This window comes from Rousettus aegyptiacus, unplaced genomic scaffold (assembly GCF_014176215.1).
Source record: "Rousettus aegyptiacus isolate mRouAeg1 unplaced genomic scaffold, mRouAeg1.p scaffold_m13_p_3, whole genome shotgun sequence".
In the NCBI taxonomy this organism is placed as follows: Eukaryota; Metazoa; Chordata; class Mammalia; order Chiroptera; family Pteropodidae; genus Rousettus; species Rousettus aegyptiacus.
In genome coordinates, this window is record NW_023416306.1 from 162,647,845 (window position 1) to 162,666,968 (window position 19,124).

General features: G+C 46.7%; 1 protein-coding gene across 2 annotated transcripts in view; it reads right to left on the reverse strand.

The window, feature by feature from the left end:
- KCNK10 (potassium two pore domain channel subfamily K member 10) overlaps positions 1-17,459 on the reverse strand; it is a 112,615-nt gene extending 95,156 nt beyond the window's left edge. The window contains exon 1 of one of the 2 annotated variants that reach the window (XM_016123807.2): positions 16,941-17,459. In XM_016123807.2, the coding sequence (XP_015979293.1) occupies positions 16,941-16,992 (52 nt within the window). In that variant the 5' untranslated portion in view covers positions 16,993-17,459. The remainder of the gene's footprint in view (positions 1-16,940) is intronic. The other variant, XM_016123810.2, reaches the window with a different exon arrangement.
- Between the last annotated feature and the right edge of the window lie 1,665 nt (positions 17,460-19,124).

The following is a 19,124-nucleotide window of genomic DNA, read 5'->3' on the forward strand; positions in this document are numbered from 1 at the left end:
ACAATAAAAGGTGCAGTATCAAGTGAGCTATGACTGTCGGAGAATGGAATTTTTCCCTCTGGGGAAACTGGGATGACCCCATGCAAAAGATATTCCTGAGTTATCCCGCCCACGGCTGAGGGAACCGGGGTAGTGACACGCCGACCCCCTTCAGTCACTGGTGGAGGGCTGCTTTGGGGGGTGCACTAATTCCCCTGCTGTGTTTGCCTTCCACGGGAGCAGCAAAGTTGGCCCGATCAAGAAAAAGGCCAAAAAAGGCAAAAATTGGCCGTTGGAAGCCAGCCAGTTTGCACTGGAGTGGTAAGAGCAAAGGGTAAGGATGGGCACGCCTGCCGCCTCACACAGGGCTGGCGCGGAAAGTGACCCGTAAATGAGACCGGGAACGAGGCCACTCCCGCGTGAAATCCTCAAAACAAGCCCATAGCCGCTTCCTGAGTCCTGGGGTCTTCACGTGCTTTCAGCTAATTAGCTAATTCAAAGGCCATTTCCCACCAGTTTTAAGTCAAAGTAAGGTTTCATGGTGTTTCCAGAGCAACCTGGAGGTAACCAAGGTTGTTTTCCTTCTTCTTTGGTATACGATGTAAAGCTCGTTTGCATTTTTAATAATCAAATGGGGCCTCTTCCGTAGATTAGCATGTGAGAGAACAGCAGGACAAAGGCAGTTTTTGGAAAACATAGGGAATACTTTATAGGATGTGCTGTGTCACCATCTTGGACTAGGTAGGACCCTGATGAATGTACCACGAAGACACACATCCCCGCCCAAGAGCCAGCTGGTGCTGGGCCTTTCCCTCCCACAAATCCCTATGCCCACCACCCCCGGTGCTGCCACAGCAGCTCAGGAATCTATACTCTATCTCGCTTTTCAAGAAAAGTCCTAGGGTTGGGAGAAGGGGACCGTCTTACACTTTGTGGTATTGAATTACAATCTACTATTGAAGGTGAATCAAGAAAGATGACATTTTCTCCATCACGTTGTGTGACTGGATTGCTGGGCTTTAAACCCAGAAAGTATGTTATTCCCTTCATTTTCATTTCTATAACTTCCCCAGTTCATGCCATGACTCTTGGGAAATGGACAAAAGAACTAGACTGGCCAAAACAAGGCACAAATGCCACCACGTGGGTCCACAGTGAAACCATATCCTCCTCCATGAGGTGGGTGGAGCATATCAGAGTCCTGTGAGGAGGGACTCCTGCAACCATAGCAACGAGGAGAGATGAGCCTGAGGCCCAGGGCATCCGCACCTAGTGGGACACACTCCTCTACCCCAGTCAGAGGCCAGAGAGGAGATGAAAAGAAAAGTGGCCTTGGAGCCAGACCCCGACCTCCCAAGTGGGATGGCCATGAGCAGTTCCGCGCACACTCTCAGCTCTGGTTTCATCATCTGCAAAACGGAAGACACATAACTGCCTGCTTTCGTTCCCAAATGGATGTGGATGGATGCTAAGGGAAAGAAGCCAATCACAAAAAGCCACATATTGTGTATATGATTCCATTCCTAAGAAATGTCCAGAATTGACATATCCGTGGAGACAGAACGTGGTTGCCCGGGACTGGGAGAGAACGGGGAGAAATGGGAAGTGGCTGCCAATCGGTCTGGGGATTCTTTTTGGAGTGACACGATTTCTCTAAAATCAGAGAGTGGGAATAGTTGCACAACTCTGTGAATATAGTAAAAATCACCGAATTGTACATTTTAGATAAGTAAATTTTCTGTCGCGTAGATTATATCTTAATAAAGCCGTTACTTAAAAAATTAAAAAACAGATCTGAAACCCTCGCTACGTGCAGATTGTTAGGATGTCATGAGCATCTAAGTCGTTTAGCTAAACATTAGGATATTAACTGGAAGAAGAGCAAAGTGATTAAGGCTGCTGTGAAGAATAAATTATATCTTATGTGTTAAGCACTGAGTCCTGTGATCAATGCAGACTCTGTTGCAGTCAATGGGTGCTACCAGTAATGTCGTCATCATCATTTATTAGGCACCTCCTGCATGCCAGGAACTGTGCTCTGTTCTTTGTGCACATTGTCTCTTTTAAGTCTCGCAACCTCTACAGGATGGGTACTGAGATTATTTCTGGTTCCCAGGCAGAGAAGCAGGCATAGAAAGGTAAGACAGCACCTAAGACCAGCAGCTTGGGGGAGGGGGGCAGAACTGGAGGACAAAGCTGAGCTCTTGGATACCTTCTCATCACACACCCCTCAACTCCACAGTAGCATGGCCACTGTTAACCAACATCAGCACCACCAGGCAGGACTACTAGGACCGGCTTAGAATCAAGCAGAAACCTCTGGTAGCTGCTGGCAGAAAGGCTTCTACAGGTCTCTCCCAGCCACTCAGCTGAGAATCTTAGCAGTGAAAATGTGTCCTCGCCCTAAACGTGCCTCAAACTCCAGGTAACATTCTCACAGCTCCCTGGATTCATAGTGGACATGTCAGCCAGTCCAACCAGCTGCTGCCTCCTTAATTCCCCAGGACCCAGGCTGGCATCCTGGAATCACTACAGACCTCAGTCCGCCCCAGCATCCCGCATGTAACAAAGAGACTGTCAGGCTCATAACCAACAGAAGCCCCAATTTCCCCCTATTCAGAAGATGTGTAAATTTAGACACTTTGGAAATCACACATAGCAGAATGTTCCCATCTGCTAGAGAGAGAAAATTTAAGTACCTCACATTTTGGCCTCTTGCAATTCCTCCGAGATTAATTTATATGTCATCATCATGGGAGAGACTCAGATCTTTGTCCCATCCTGGTGATACGCACACAAGCCACTTGGTCCTAATTAATAAAGTTTCTTAATAAAATTTCAAAACAAACGAGGCAGTTCTGAGGCCTTCTTTGAAATCACTGAATTTTCTAACAGAATGTTGCTGCTTTTAGCAGGATAAACTTATTTCCTACTAAATTCTCAAACTAAATATTTTTTTCCAGAGCAATATGACATCAGAATGGCCTTGCTTTCATCCATATTACAACATTTTTTTTTTTAACCTTTTACTTGTGCCTAGAAGAGATTTCTCAAACGCAGAGGATGTGGACCTTGTGTCTATAAGAAAGGCTGAGCCCCGGCCAAGTAGTAAGTTTCAGGAGGGCAGAGAATTCATGCTGCTCACCACTGTGTCCCCAGGCCTGGGGCAGTGCCAGGCAGAGAAGGGCACTCAGTAAATACCCACCGAGTAAGTGAACGGGCGTTGTCTTCAAGAGGCTGAATATATGCTCACATTCATACTCGTGATAGACCTTTGGAGAATTAAGTTTAAAATCTCAGAACCAATATGCTCCAGCTAGTGGTCCCCAAGCTTTTGGCACCAGGGACTGGTGCTCCTGTGAGAATCTAATGCCTGAAGATCTGAGGCAGAGCTGAGGCGGTGATGCTAGCGCCGGGGAGCAGCTGCAAATACAGATGAAGCTTCGCTCGCTGGCCCACTGCTCAGCTCCTGCTGTGAGAGCCGGTTCCTAACAGGCCTTGGACTAGAACCAGTCCATGGCCCGGGAGTTGGTCTAGTCTCTGGTCGAGCTATAGTTCTTGACTAATTCTTCCCAAAGAAAGGGGAAAAGAAAATCAGGCCCCAGCACCTGCTGGCATCACCATGAGAGCAAATGCTGAGTGATGGAGGTCAGCAGATAAGGGCTCAAAGATGTGTTTTGTCCACTCTGCTGCCTGGGCGTGGGCAAGTCACTTCACCTCTCTAGACTTCGGGATTATCCTTTGAGAAGCCTCAGAGGGTATAGGTGTCTGAAAGTCCCTTCCAATTTCTGAAGTGAGATTAATGCGAACTGGACAACATTTACACAAATGAAAGTTTGCCTCCTGTGCACTTCGCCTCTATCATCCACCGTACCTCTGCCCTCTGCTCGCTGACATGGTACCTCAGTCCCATCCACCCCCATCGCACGACCCTATCGGCAGCCAAGGCCCTCAGTCTGCTTCCTATACGGCACCTCTCCGAAGCCTATTTTCCATGCTTCTGACTTTTCCCTTCCCAACTTTACACCAACCCATCCACACATATCAGACCTGAGTTCCATTCCCTTTGGCCCAGCTCTCTCATAGAAATCGGATTAACGTGGCTATACTAACGGATAATTGAGAGTTCATATGTTATTCAGAGGAAATATGTTTGCATTTTAACTAGAGGCATTCCGGAGATGTTGTTTTAATCCATATCTCTATTGGCTCATTGACCATGGCATATCATAATACTGTTTATGCACCTCTCTTGAAGTCCAGACTGTGACTTTCCTGGATATAAAGTCTTGAGTCTTTTTCATCTTTCTGAGTCTGGTACCTAGCCCCATCTCTGTGGACACACACTCAATAAATGGTTATGGAATAACCACATGGATAAATGCAAGGTTGATGAATAGAGTTTTCTGGCAGATTTTAGGCAATCTGATAGTCATGCGAAGGAGTGATAGTGGCCAGTTATAGACAGAGACTTTTAGGGCTCCTCCAGTCCCACACCCCATGGCTGTGGGCTCTGCCTGTCTTTAGACGAAGTCTGAATGCAGAGATTATTGCCTGATGAGCAGGCATTCATGCTCATGCAGAAGCTGTGTTCTCACCCTGCCAGAAGAAGGGACCAGCACGTCATCACCTCTCATTAATTCGGGCTTTTGGGATGCTTTCTGAGCTGAACACACAAGGACTCAACTTGCAGGCGGCCCCATTATAGTCAAAGGAGAAATGCCCCAGGGTCACAATGCCTTTGGAAACTCCAGGAACAAAGTGATGGCGGGTATGGAGGGGATGCTGGCCATTTTTATGAGGCCCATTATGCTGGGCTGATGGCTGAATGCTTCCAAAAGGCATTCGAAGTACAATAAAATATGAGTGAACAATAGTATTTAGTTTATTGATTCATTGACTCCAGATCTGCAAATTATCATGGAATCAAGGGCCATGTAACAAAGCCAGGGAAAAGGTAATTTTGATTAACAGAAATTGAAAATGCAGTCGACCATTGCTTTCAGATACACATCCCATTTGCAACCAGAAGTTTGGAATTGGTTATCATAATCCAAAGATGTCAACAAAAGCTCTTTTTCCATCTCATTGTTTTTCAAAAATGTTTATGATTCCTATGAAAGAACCGAATCCTTCAGGTGAGTTTCACCCCCAACATCACACCTGAAACATAATAGGTATCCTCCATCGACATTTGCTGAATCCCTCGTTTGCTGTAAGAGTGATTTAAATATTCTTGAAAACGCAAATTTGATTGTGTCAGATTTCTACTTCAAACCATTCAGTGCCTTCCCACTGTTCTCAGTGAGGAAAAAAAAACCGACCTCCTTCACCATGCCTACTACGCCCCGCATCGTCTGCCCACCTCCCGCCTCCCAGCCTCATGTCACCACGACATGACTCGTCTCGGCCAGTACCAAACTCCAGGCCTCCTGGCCAGAGACGAGTGCTCTCCTTATTGTGCCTTAATGGCTGTCTCTGTTTTTTTTTTCTTATAACACATCGAAAAAATTGTGATCGAAACCAGACCGTAAGGGCAGTAGTATTATTTGAAAGGACGGGTGCCATGAGCCACCATCATCATGCACAGGTATGATCAAATCCAGAGCGTGTACACTATGTGACTTATGAGCAATTCTTCAGAGTAAAAATTGAAACGCTGAGGAAAGTACATGCATGTGGCTTAGCCGGGGTCATAATGAACTGGGTGTGGGTCCAGGAATTCAAAATGGGGCCGCGGGAAATGAAGAGTCAGTCAGAAGTTAAACCGCCCTGAAAGGCGGACACTGTGGGGCAGGGGTGGGACAGGCTCAGGGAGTGGGGACAGTTTCTGTATGAAGGAACAGAGGGGAAAACAACAGAACCAGATCTGGGTACAATGGCATATCCACATCCTGGGAACTGTGCGGCCCATGGTTGCTATGGTTACAGATGCCATGAGGGTTGGCTTTGGAATGTGACCAAGGCCTCAGGCAGCCTCATTCAACCCACTCTCCCCCCGACCTAGGGCCTCTCTTTGACATTTTGTGCAAGAAAGTAACATATTCAACAAAGTCCATGTATTCATTCTCCTCTGCCCAGAACACAGAAGCTCCAAAACTTTCCTCAGAATATAAAATCACCTCAGAAATAAGCCAGGCATGGGATGTTGGGAAACATGGGAACCTCTGAGGCATCAAAAGCATCCTGCTTCCTGGAAATCATTTTCTCTTCCAGAACATGCAGACAAAACAACAAGGTAGTGAGAAAAACGTTTACTAGAAATATGACAGGGAGTGCTAACAGTCCCCTACCAGGGGCTTTTGCCTGTGTGTGTCGTCACCCCCCAGGCACTGTCCCTGCCATCTTGCCTACATTCTGACCTGTGCTTCAGCCACACCGTGCAGACAGGAGGTCTGCTGCAGACACACAGCAGACACACACCAGACGCCCATTCCCTGACATTGCTGCTGCTCAGCCCGAAGGATGCCCTGTCCTTCTGGCTTTATCCAAGAAGCCTGGGTTTTCAGTCACTGAATCTAAAAAGGAAGAACATCGTCAAAGAAGGGGACTCTATAAAATTAGTGGGTCTGTGAGGTGTCGCACTCAACCTCTCCTTTAACAGTGAGAAGAAATGAGGTGTATCGTGTGGTAATTTTTTGGTGAGTGTTATACAGATCTGCACAGTGCCCATTCAAGACATGTCGAATAGACGCTTTCTATATTTGAATAATCTGCTTGGACTGGTAGGTATGCGGGCATCTGTTATAAAACTGTATTTTCATATTCTTCATAGTCACTGTCTTTCTAAAATACCATGTTGAGTAGCAGGTGATCGGAGGCGTAAATGGAGTTCAGTGACCCATGGTTCTGCGGGTAAGTGGGAAATTCAGAGTTTAAAAAAATCGACCAGGTTCTGCACTGCAGGATTACCAGGGGACATGAGCGAGAGAGAGGAGCAAGCTCCAGCGTTAACGGACACCCAGGTTCAAGTCACAGAGCTGCAAGGGAGCTTTGGACAAAGTTGCTTAAGCTCCATAGGTCTCGGGCTCCTCATTCAGAAAGCAGTGATAATAATTTCACCTGTTTCTTTGGATTATAGAGAGAATTATATGAGATAATGACTACAAAGCACTTAACACAGTGCTTGGCACTTAGTACATATTCAATAAGTAATAGGGAGAAAACTTATGGTGATTTTAAAATGTCTTCAAATTCCCTGACAGTCCTTCCTTCCAGAGTAAGCTTATTCTCCCCTGCCGTCCCCAAGTGTGAACTAATTTTAGTGACTCTCATCTAATGCAAAGAATGTGGTGGTAAATCCATGGGCCTTGAGGACACCATGCCAGTGAAAAAAGTCAGACAGAGAAAGACAAATATTGTGTGATCTCACTTACCTGCTGAGACTAAAACAACCAAACTCATGGAAACAGAGAAGAGATTGGTGGTTACAGAGGTAGGACGTGGGGAGCAGGCAAAATGGGCGAAGGTAGCCAGAGATTACTTGTAGTTATAAGAGAAACGAGTTCCAGGGATGTGATGACTGGAGTCGATAATACTGTACTGTGTATCCAAAAGTTGCCGAATCAACCTTAAAGTTCTTCTTATCACAAGAAAAAAAAATTGCAATGACGTGAGGTTATGGACGTTGATTAGACCTTTTATGCTAATAATTTCACAATAGATACATACATATGTCAAATCATACACCTAAAACTAATACGATGTTTATGTTAATTGTATCTCAATAAACCTAGGGAAAAATGAAGGTGGCAGTGGTAGTAATAGGTGATTTCTGAGGTTAGGTCTTAAAAGGCATTATCAGTTCCACCTTCCCTCTTAAATGGCTTGCTCTGGGGGAAGGACAATTGTGAGGACACTCAGGAAGGAAGCCCATGGAAAGGTCCACATTGGCAGGAAGTGTGGCCTCTTCCCAATGACAAGCAGCAATTCGCAAGTCACGTGAGCAGCCATGTCAGAAGCAGATCCCTTAGTCGCACTCAAGCCATCGGATGGCAGCAGCTCCTAATGACATTTGACTACAACCACCGAGTGACTCCTACCCTGACCGCCAAGCCAGCTGTTTCCAAATTCCTAATTCACGGAAACTATGAGATGATAAATATTTATCTCTGGTTTAAGCCACTAAAGGTTGGGGTTATTTGTTACACAGCCATATATCTAACTAATAGCCAGCTAAGGGGCATGAAGATTCTCCAGGAAGGAATAAGTACACATCATTCTGCAAAGTGACTTGACCATGAAACTACTATTTTTTTTTCCCACAGAGCATCTGATGAGTCTGTGTCCCATGAAACACACTTTAGGAAATGTTGGTCTAGAATTTAACAGATTAAAAAGACTGTTCATATTTATTATCTCACTGGATCATCTTGGCAACTATGAAGTAGGTGTTACTTGATCGTTATTTTACTCAGAAGAAGACTACGCCTCAGAAAAGTTAAGTGACTTGCCCCAGTTCACAAAGCTACTAAAATTGGTAGAAAAATAACTCAGACTCAAGGTTTGGGATTCCAGTCCATGTTTTCTCTCTTGTTTGACCAGAACATCTTAGGTTTTTTAAACCTGGAACAGAAATACTGGAAACCTAAGAGAGTCCCAGGAAGGGGGAGTCTGCTGTAGGCCACCCTCCCACATGATTTAGAGAGTGAGCCGGATGCTCCTCAAGCAGCTGGAGCCTTCCCTGCATTCACAGAACAGCAGCCCCTGACACCGTGATAATAACATAATGCAGGCACAACTCACAGAGCCCTTAGGATGCTTCAGGATGCTCCTGAGGGCTTTGCATAGATCACTTCATTTAATCCACATAACAAACCAAGGAAGTACAGGCTGTCATCCTCACCTTACAGATGAGAGACCAAGCCACAGAGAAATAAATCTGCTTGCCCAAATCAGCCACCAGAAAGTGATGCAGCTTGAATTGGGACCCAGGTGGTCTAAGACTATCAGGGCATGAAGTGACCTTAGTGATCAATATCTCAACTCTCTCCTTTTCCATAGGAGTAGCAGAGCCAGCAGTGGAAGTCAGATCCTTCCACTCTAAGCTGGGTGGCATCTTGCCCAGAGACTTAGTTAAATAAATATAACATGCATTTACTCCTACGAGATTATTTTAAGGATGTATATGCTGAACCAAATCTAACATAACTACTTCCCATATGGCTTCCAATTCCCACACGAAAAATTAATGCCTTTGGCCTAACGCAACATTCTTACCCAGTAGAATCCACGAGATGACCCCACTGGTTTATGGATTAAACGAGTAACAATAGATTCTCCCAGATTTGCAAAGAAAAAAATAAGTTAATGGATAGAATCTTTTCTTCCCTAAGCTTTTCCTCCTATCAATTTTTCTTAAACATTTAACACCTGCTTTCTTGTCTCACATGACAAAAGTGAGCAAATGTTCAGTAGTCAAACATCACACCTAATATTAAGCTCTCTATTCAGATTATCAGGTTCATATCACATTAAATTTGGCGGGTTACATTATTTATCTTTATCCTGCTAAAATATTTAACGTGTTATTATTTTGGGGATCCACAACCCTGCTTAAACATGAGAAATTCATTTTCCTGGTAGTAAAACTGTTGTTAGCTTGTATGCCAGATTTACAAATATTCTCATTTTAGCTCATCTGCAAAGGTCACTGTGACTGCCAGATTCTTCATCACTTGAGCAAAGCTACGTTGTCTCTTTATCCATCTCTTTTTAAACTGCAAATGCTACCACTACCCTACATTAGGTAGTTGAATTAAAAAAAATTAGGATTTTTTGCATGAGATAGCAACTGGCATCAGAATTCTGTAGGAATAGGGGATGAGGAGGAGAGGAGAATGAATAAAGGAAAGGTAAAAAAAAAAAAAGAAGGGAGAAAGGAAGGAGGGGTAAAGTTTTTGTGATCATGTGGTTTCTGTATGGAAGAGGGTGATTCTCCAAATTCTACATTTTCCCACCATTCTATTCTGCTTTAAAGTGCCTTCCATGGAAAACGGAATCAACATTATTGGTAGTATAGAAACTAGAATCCCCTGAAAGCCTACCCACTTGACCTTTCACCCAACCTCTTATGCCTCCCCCTCTCCATATCCCGAGCTCTGGGAATGAAGAAACAAGAGGATGCAATTTCTATTTTGATCACCTCTCTCTTGCCAATGGTTCAGGCCTTCACCACCCCCCCACTGACTCCAACCTTAAATAGAGGATTAGAGAGTCAGTTTTCATTTTCAATTCATAGTACTCAGTCTCAGATATTTATGAGGGAAAAAAATGTTTGGTCTCTGCCTGCAAACCACAATTAAATGTTCTAGAAAGTATATATATGAGGTTTTTGCTTCTCCATTCTGGGTAACAGTTAGAGCTTGACACAGATAAACAGTTAAGTCTCCACTGAGAGTACCGCTAGGACCAGAGCCCAAAAGTGGATGGTCCCTTTGACCTCCATAGAGAAAGAAAATGTTCCAAGATTGCCTGAGCCAAGATGTGGTTCAGGCTTCTTTTCCAGCGATGTCCAGAGGAGCTTCATCATCCTTTTGTCAATCTCAATAATCGATGGATAGAACTAAGACTGGGCAGGTTGACCTTGAACATCTTTCTTCTTTCCACCATAACATCTGCCAGGTGGGTGTAACCAACATGGTGCTGGTGCCACATTTAGGTAAATTCCACTACCAAGTCATGCAGAGCTGAGCCTCTAACCAACTCTAACCCTGTCTGGATCATCCAGTCCATTTCCTTTAGAACAGAATCTGATTGAGGCAAAACATGGTCACTTTTATGTACCTTGCTGCTCCAGCCAAAGGAGCTATCCAAACTGAAACTTCCTCATTGGCTATCAGGAAAATAGTTTCAATCCATTTTATAATTAAACACTCTCTCCAATTCTCTATGGACTAAAAGTAAACAGAATCCACTATCTCAAAAAAGAGTTTTCTTGCCAACAGTGGGCCCCTAGCTCTGTTTATATTAGATACGCTCTGTATTGAAGTTGTGATTGAAGTTTCCCAATTTGGGGCAAGATATAAATTGTATTTTTTTAAATGCATGTGATTTAAGATGATGCTCTGCTATGGACTGAATTATGACTCCCCCCCCAAAAAAAAACCTCATATGTTGAAACCTTAAACCCCAAGGTGACTATGTCAGAAATAGGGTCTTTTGGGGGTAATTAAGGTTAAATGAAGTAATAAGGGTAGGGTTCTAGTCAATGGGGCTGGTGCCCTTTAAGAAGAGGAAGAGACATCAGAGCACCTTCCACCATGTGAGAGCATTGCAAGGTGGCCATCTGTACCCAAGAAGAGTCTTCCACAGACAGCAACCCTACTAACCCTTGATCTTGGACTTCCAGTCTCCAGAACTGTGAAAAAAGGAATTTCTGTTGTTTGCCACCCCACCTATGGTATTTTGTTATGACAGTCCCAGCAGACTAAGACAGAGCTAAAGCAAAGATGTTTTGAAAACAAGATGGAACAACAAAGTCATCCTGCCCAGTCTTAATTCTTCTCAGAAATCATTGCAATTCGCCGAAGGATGATTACACTCCCTCAGACACTGCTGGAAAAGAAGTCTGAACCAAATCTTGGCTCGGACCATCTTTGGAACAACTTTCCTCTTTACTTTCTAGGATAATTGTGGTGATTTGGGCACATTAATAATCTCATTTGAAAAGCTGATCTTCTGAAAGTTGGATATTAAATCAAAATCGATTATTTCCTTTCCAGAAAAATCTAAGCCATACAAATGAGTTTGGAAACACATTAATAAAGAAAGCAGTCAAGTGACCTCGCAAGTGGAACATGGCTCACATTCACAAGAGACTGAAATTTCTTTTTAGCCAGCAGAGAAATGAGAGCTGAGAGTCTTCACCAGAACTCCCAGGATGAAGTCTGTCACCAGTGCAAGTACCACCTGCAGGAAACAGCAATCAACTAAGGACTCATGGATCACTCAAGATCTTTTTCCTCTAAATCTCTCAGAGAAACCTCTGAATACACTTTTGGAGAAGGAGGAATGGGAAAATGTGGAAGGGTCAAAGAGTCTGGAAAGGAGGAAAGCTTTAGAGAAATCGCTCTGGATGTAAGTCTCAAAAGGCCTGGGTTGGCCCCGGTTCTGCCTGTTTGCAGCCTTGGGCCCCAAATAAGTCATTTACTCTTTCTATTCCCATGAGTAAATCTAAAACTTCGGTACTGACAAAAAATAGGGCTGTTGGAAGAACAAGTGAGATAATTTGTAAAATGTGTTCTATAAACTGAAAGGTAATACACACGTACGATACAGACCTCTCTGGAATTTTACATTCAAGTATGCACTAAAAATGCAGTTTAAAAAAAAAATCCAAATGCAGCTCTGGAGCTTTGCTTCTTTCTTAAATGGATTTAAATATCTAAAAAGAGCTACAGACCAATGGCCAACATGAACCAAATTATTAATTAGACCAGCTATATTTTTGTCAGTTTACCCACCACCCCCACCTCACTCCAACCAACCTTTTCACCCCTGGTGAACAGGAGAACAGAAGGAAAACAGTCTAATAGAGGCATCAGGGGACATTGGTGTCCTTTCTGATACCCCATTATTTGGGATTACTCTTCCCTTCTCCGTATTTGTTCTTTGCTATTTGTAGCTTAGAGGAGTCCTGAAATTTTTATGATGCATGAAGCCTTAGAGAACCTATCCAATCCATCCCATCATCCATCCCTTCATTCGGCAAAAGGTTACTGGGTGTCTACTCTGTGGCAGGTGCTTCCCTGGGTACTGGGGTCACGATAGTCAACAAGACAAAAGCTCACATGCTAGCAAGGAAGGCTGCCATCGAATGTGACACATGAGTAAGTAAGATGGTTTCAGGTCGTGGCAAGTGCCAGGAAGACAGTTGAGCAGGTGCCATAATAGAGAGTGACTGGCATGGGGAACGAAAGGAGAGGTCCTCAGATGGGACAAGGAAGCCCTTTGCTAATGAGCTGACATTTGAGCTGAGATTCAAAGAATGGAAAGGAGTCAGCCATGCAAACTTGCACTATAAGCTCCGGGAAGTACAAGTGCAAAGACCCTGAGACAGGAACAAGTGTGCTCTATTTGAGGAACAAAAGGAAGCCAAGTAGCCCAAAGGTCAGATCAAGGGGGAAGTTGAAGAGGTGGGGTCAAAGAGGTCATGTCAATGGCCCCCTTGCATGTGGGAGAAAAGTAAAGTCTGGAGAGGCTAAGTGAGCAGCCCAAAGTCACACAGCTAACGATTGCTACAGTTTCTTCTAGATACTGATTCTTTTTGCCCCAAAATTCAGAGTTTTTTACACTTGCCTCAAATCGTGGAAATACTGTTTGCTAATTTACTGGTTTTTAAAAGCCCTTGACATACATAAAAGCAACAAACCGATCTCAATTATCAGCAGAAAATTATCAACAAGTGATCCCAGTAATTTAAAATACATATGAATCCTGCCATGAAAGCAAAAAACTTAGTGCCAATCTACTTTTGTGTAAGTACTGCGCAAAAAGTAACTATTTGTTAAAGGTTTAGCTTTATAAATATGGAGAAAGGCCAGAGCTCACCAGAGAATAATCATTTTACCTTTAGGTCTTATTTTCATACATAAACCTCTCGACAGTGCTTTGCATAATTCTCCCAAGTGCAATCAAAACCAATCTGTTCTCAATCCACCTTCATTTTGTGCTATTAAATTGTCAGGTAACGGGGCTGTAAGCAAAACATCACAATTACGACTTCCTTCCACGATCTGTGAGCGCCTCCACCTAAAGGTTTGAAAACACTCAAATCCCACGGTCGACGTGAACTGTCCCTTCACTTTCCTCCTGTAACGCCAGGTTCCCCTTTATCTTTGCCTTGCTAAACACACCGGTCTGTGCAAACACTAACCCAAAGGAGCAGACCCAAAGTCTGTCCAGTAGTCAGTGACGAGCCCGCCAGAGGAAGGAGTAGAGACGCTAGCCAGTTAGAGGGGTTGGCGGAGAAAGGAACTGTGGGAAACGGCTGATTTGCTACCTCCGTCCACTCCCCACCTCCTCTTCCTCTCTACCCTCCTCCCAGCTCCTGACTGGGCTTCTCCAGTCCCTGAGCTCTGGGAACCTCACAGGGCAAGAGCCGGAGGTCCCAATAACTTAAGAGGTAGATTCAAAGGGTGTTTAAGACCCTGTGTCCTAGTCCAACCCCGCCACCTACCACCTGTGTGACCTTGGGCAAGGTACTCAACCCCTCTTTCCTCAATTCCCTCAACTATCAAATTAGGACAGCATCTTCCTCCTAAGATTAAATAAAGATGATTAAATAAATTAATCTTCCAATTAAATAATAATTAATTAATAACTCATTTATTTAATGTATGTAAAGCACTAGAGAGTGCATGGCACATAGTTCTACACAGGTGTGAGATGTGTCACCCTCATTCTTACTCTCCTCTGCCTTCGCTCCAGTTAAGGCGTCCCCTCCTTCCAGAACAATCACGCATGAAGTCCGAGCACCCTACTGGAAGGCAGCATAGTGGTATCCTATGGCAATCAAGTGCCAAACGGGGACAGCACCACTTAAACCATCAGGTAAGTATTATGAGATAAGTATCATGAGAATGACTAAATAAAATAATCTACATGAAACACCTGGCATGCAATGATTGCTCATTAAGCGTTGTTATTTTTATTAGTCTTTTTATTTTTAGCACCAACAGTTGTAACTATAGATGCTACTTGCATGCTTCTTCACTGTGTCAGGCTGATAAACACACTGTGACATAAATATGCAAAATGATGATCATATAGGAATGTGTTTTAAAAGCCAAGGCAAGCTTCACAAAGTTAACCCCACAGCCCTCCCTGTCGGAGTCCCTTGAAAATCCCCACGTGATTTTTTTAGACAACTGCCCACTTCCCGAGTGACACAGAGACATCTCCCACTCGGCGAACCCTAGACTGAACTTGCGCGCCTGTTCAGTCCCACTTTGGCTGCTGTCCCAGCCATTCCGATTCCTCCACCCCTACGAGTTCTTCACTAAAAGCCTGCGGATGTCACATCCTTCGTCACTCCCTACGCCATCCACTTCTCCAATCCTGGTCCGTGCCACCAGCGTATCTGGTTGCTCACATCCACGAGAGCCACACAGCACTTGTTTCAAAACTAAGTTCAGATCACGTCACTCCTCAGCTTGAAAGCCTTCCGTGGCTTAAGACGAAGACTACACTCCTCCCACACCCTACAATTCCACCCTACCTGCAACAACACGAGGCTTTGGGGTCCGATCCTATAGATCCTTCAGCGACACCTCCAAACACATGCTCCCTTGCTCTCTGCTCCAGCCATAGAAATTTCCTTTCAGTTCCTCAAATACGCACGCTCCTTCTGCCACAGGGCCTTTGTACATGCCATTCCCTCTTCTGCAACAGTTCTCCTCATTAGCAAATTACTCCCTACATATCCTCCAGGTCTCACTACAAGTGTCTGTCTCCTTTTCCCGACCTCCCACCTCCCCTGATCATTCTCTATCTCTTCCATCACTTTCTTAAAACCCTGATGCTCTCCTTCATGGGACATACATAAACTTGTAATCATCCACTCCTCTGTTCAATGACTGATTTAGGTCTGTCTCCCTCACTATAAACTCCAAGAAGGCAGAGCTTTTGTCTGTGCTATTCTGACTGTATCTCCAGTACCTGGGACAGCAGTTGGTATGTAGTAGGTATTTAATAAATACGCTTTGCCAGGATTGGGGGGGTGGGGGAAAGCTAAGGCATATTTCCATAATTCCAGAAATCTAGAGACAAAAGAGAAGATGCGGGTTCTATTTAAGGTATAACAGCCTCAGTGTTGAAAGTAGGCAATATCTCTTCACTCTCTCTTCAATAGCCAGTCAATTCATAAGACATTTACTTAACAAATGAAAGGGTTTTCTCTTTTCCAGTCTATAGAAAAGAAAAAAATACACTAGTAAAGAATCCTAAACTCACACAAAAGCACGCAAGTACCATCTACATTTACAACCATTGGTGTTAAAAATCAAAAGATCCCAATCACAGGAACAAATTTCAACCCCAAAACACACAGAGGCTTGTCCTAGCTGGACTCGGTTTTCAGACGAGAAGAGAAATGCGAAGTGGCATTCTTGTCAACACTGGACACCTTTCAACTTATTCTGCTCCCATACTGATCTCAGGAGGAACCTTAACATCTGTCCGCTAATTACAGACACGGTGGCACACACAAATCTGTCTCAGTTGCTCCCTTTTGCAGGGAGGGAATGCCGTCCAACATTTTTAGGAGACTGTAAACGACACTACTGCGCAGGCAGGTACACTGAGTGCCTCCTCCCCAGCCCTTGCCAGCCCCACCCTTCTCACGAACCACTCCCCACACCCCCTTCTGCTCCCTGGGAGCCAAACTAGCTGCCTGGTTTGGTAATAATATCGAGCCAAGACTCAGAAGGCCCCTTGGGCTCCATTACTCCGCACACCCAGCAAGAAGGGCCACCTCCAGAGACTGTTGCTGCAGATCTGAACCCCACTTGCTGCCAGGAAACCTTTCCCATTGCGGACGCCCTGGGCAGACAGCGCAGCCCCAGGTCCAGGGGGAGGCACCCCACCCAGGCGTCAGAGAGACAAAGATCACCAGAAACAAAGGACACACACACACACACACACACACACACACACACACACACACAAAGTCAAAAGCAAATACCGACACTTGGTGCAATTTCAAGCCAAACAGCCGGCTTGTTGTATCTTTAGATTTTGAAACGATCCGTGAGAGACAATGACTATGTGATAATGACAACACTCTCTGGGTTTGGAACCCACGCTGCCTCCGCCCTCTTCCCACCGCGCTGCAGTTCCGAGGCGCATTTTCCTGCCTCAGGACACACGCTGCCAGGAGCCAGAGTGGTTCCACTCACGGCAGCGCGCGCACGCCGCGGAGGGAGGCAGGGCGAGGGCGGCCGAAAGTAGGAAATACCAACCTTTAGGATCCCAGTTCACCTGTTTTCTTGGAGTCTCGATTGGAAATTTCATTGCTCCGTTGCCCAGATGGGAGGAAATGAAAAGAATCGAAATAATAATAAAGTCCGCAAGCTTTACACGCCTCAGTACAGCGGTCCAACAAAACAATTTCCAAGGATGGGGGGAGCCTCGGACTGGTTCGTGGAGAAACCCCAGAGAAAGAGAAGTGGAAAATACTGGCTTAGGAGAGAACTGGAAACGGCTTGGGTGTTTGCACCGGTTGAGGGGTGGCCGGCAGCAGCCCCCCCACCCCCTGCCCGGGTAAAAAGAAAAGTAAGATTGACGATGAGTGGGTGGAGAGGGAGGCCCCGGAGGATGGAAGAGCCAAGCTGGTTCCCAACTGCGGTGCGGGCAGGTTGCGGGGTGGGGGGCTGAGCAGCCCGTGGGCCGGAGCGAGGGAGAAGCCCACCGCAGTGTCACTCCAGCCCCACGAAGGCGTGTGCGCACACACTCCCGCGCGCGCGCGCACACACACACACACACACTCTCTCGTCCGGGCGCGCGCTCTGGCGGGCACGTCAGCCTGGCTGCGCGGTGCAGAGCGCACACGCCCCACCCTGGCTGTGGCTCCTCGCCCGCTGGCGACGCCCCCCACTCTCCACCCCACGAAAGCCATTGGACGTAGAGGTGGCGCGGCACTCGGGGAGCGCGCGGCGAGGACGACCCTCCCCGCTTTGCGCCGCAGAAGCCGCGGCGCGGCGGGAGAGCGCGCAGTGGGTGGAGGCGACCGGCCGGGGTTGGCGCTCTCCGCCACTGGCGCCCGGCTCCGGGCAGCGGCCGCCTGCGGACTCGCCCACCGAGCGGCGGGGAGCGACCGGCAATGCGTCCGGGAAGCCGCGGCGGGGCGGGGTGCGGGCGCCGGGCGCGCGGCTACTTACTGGCGCGGCCGGCGGGCGGGCGCACAGCCGTGGAAGCGGCCGCGGCGCGCTCGGTGGAGTTGCAGCCGGAGACACGCTTGGCTGCCTGGAAGGCTCTGCAGGAGGCGGAGGAAGAGCCCTGGCGGCCTCGCGGCAGACCCCTGCCTCGGGGGTGACCTCCTGTCACCACTCCCACCTTGGGCGCACCCCCTTCTTTTCTCACTTCATTTTTTCACCCCCGTCCCCTCCTGCCCCTGTGCTCCGAACCCACGTCCCCAGCGCATTCCGAGGAGGCCGGTGCCAGCCATGAGCCTTTTGTTCTGGGACCGCTCCACATCGGCTGCGCTCTCCCCGCCCCGGGAAGCTCATTCCCCAGGCTCAGCCCGGTCCCTTCCCCAGCTACCTGCAGCCGGGCTGAGGCCGCTGTTAGGAGGCCGGGGACGAGGCTAGAGAGAGGCGCGGCGGCCCCAGAGGAGAGCAGGGTTGCCAAGACCTGGCAGCTCCGCGAAGTGGCGGCCCCAGGAGTCCGAGGGCCCAGCAGGTACCGGAGCATAGGGCCACCAGGCATGCTCCCAGAAAGAGGCTCGACCTGGCACTCCTCCCTACCCCCGCTCTCGCTGCCCCCGCCTGAAGCTGCACAGGGCTTGCGATGGGACCTCAGTCTCCAGAAGAACCTGGTGGGCTGAGATGGTCTTGGATTAGCCAGTGGAAGTACCGATATAAACAATGTTTACAAATTACTTTGGATGCCTAGCAACGAAGCCTTGTACATAGTAGATGCTCAAGAAATACTTGCTAAATGAAGGCACGAATTGCATAAAGCGATGTTGGACGGAAGTAGTTTAAGTTACTATCCATTCCCTATATATAATCTTGAACTTCTATGTTCCATCGCCACACTAGGTGCTGGTTATATGGCAAAGAACAAGATAGGCAGAGAGACCTTGAGTGCCTGGAGCTTACTGTCTGGTGCCATGAGGTCCGATTACATTGTTATTGCCTTTACTTGTGAAAGAGAAAGTAACCGCCCAGCTCCTTCTGAGCCTGCCTGCTGTGGCCCGAAACCCCCACACTAGGAGTTGCTCTCTGAACTGCATGCCACCCTAGGACATCCGCAGGCTTCTGAGGAGCCCTGTGTCAGCAGCATCTTTCTCATCATCTACCCCTCACTGTCATGTCCAGCTTTCTGAGTCCACGGAGGTCCACTGTCATCTGTGGGAAAGGTTGGTAAATGCTTGGTCACTGGTCCTACAGGCTTCCAGGACTGCAGACCCCATTCAGGCACCA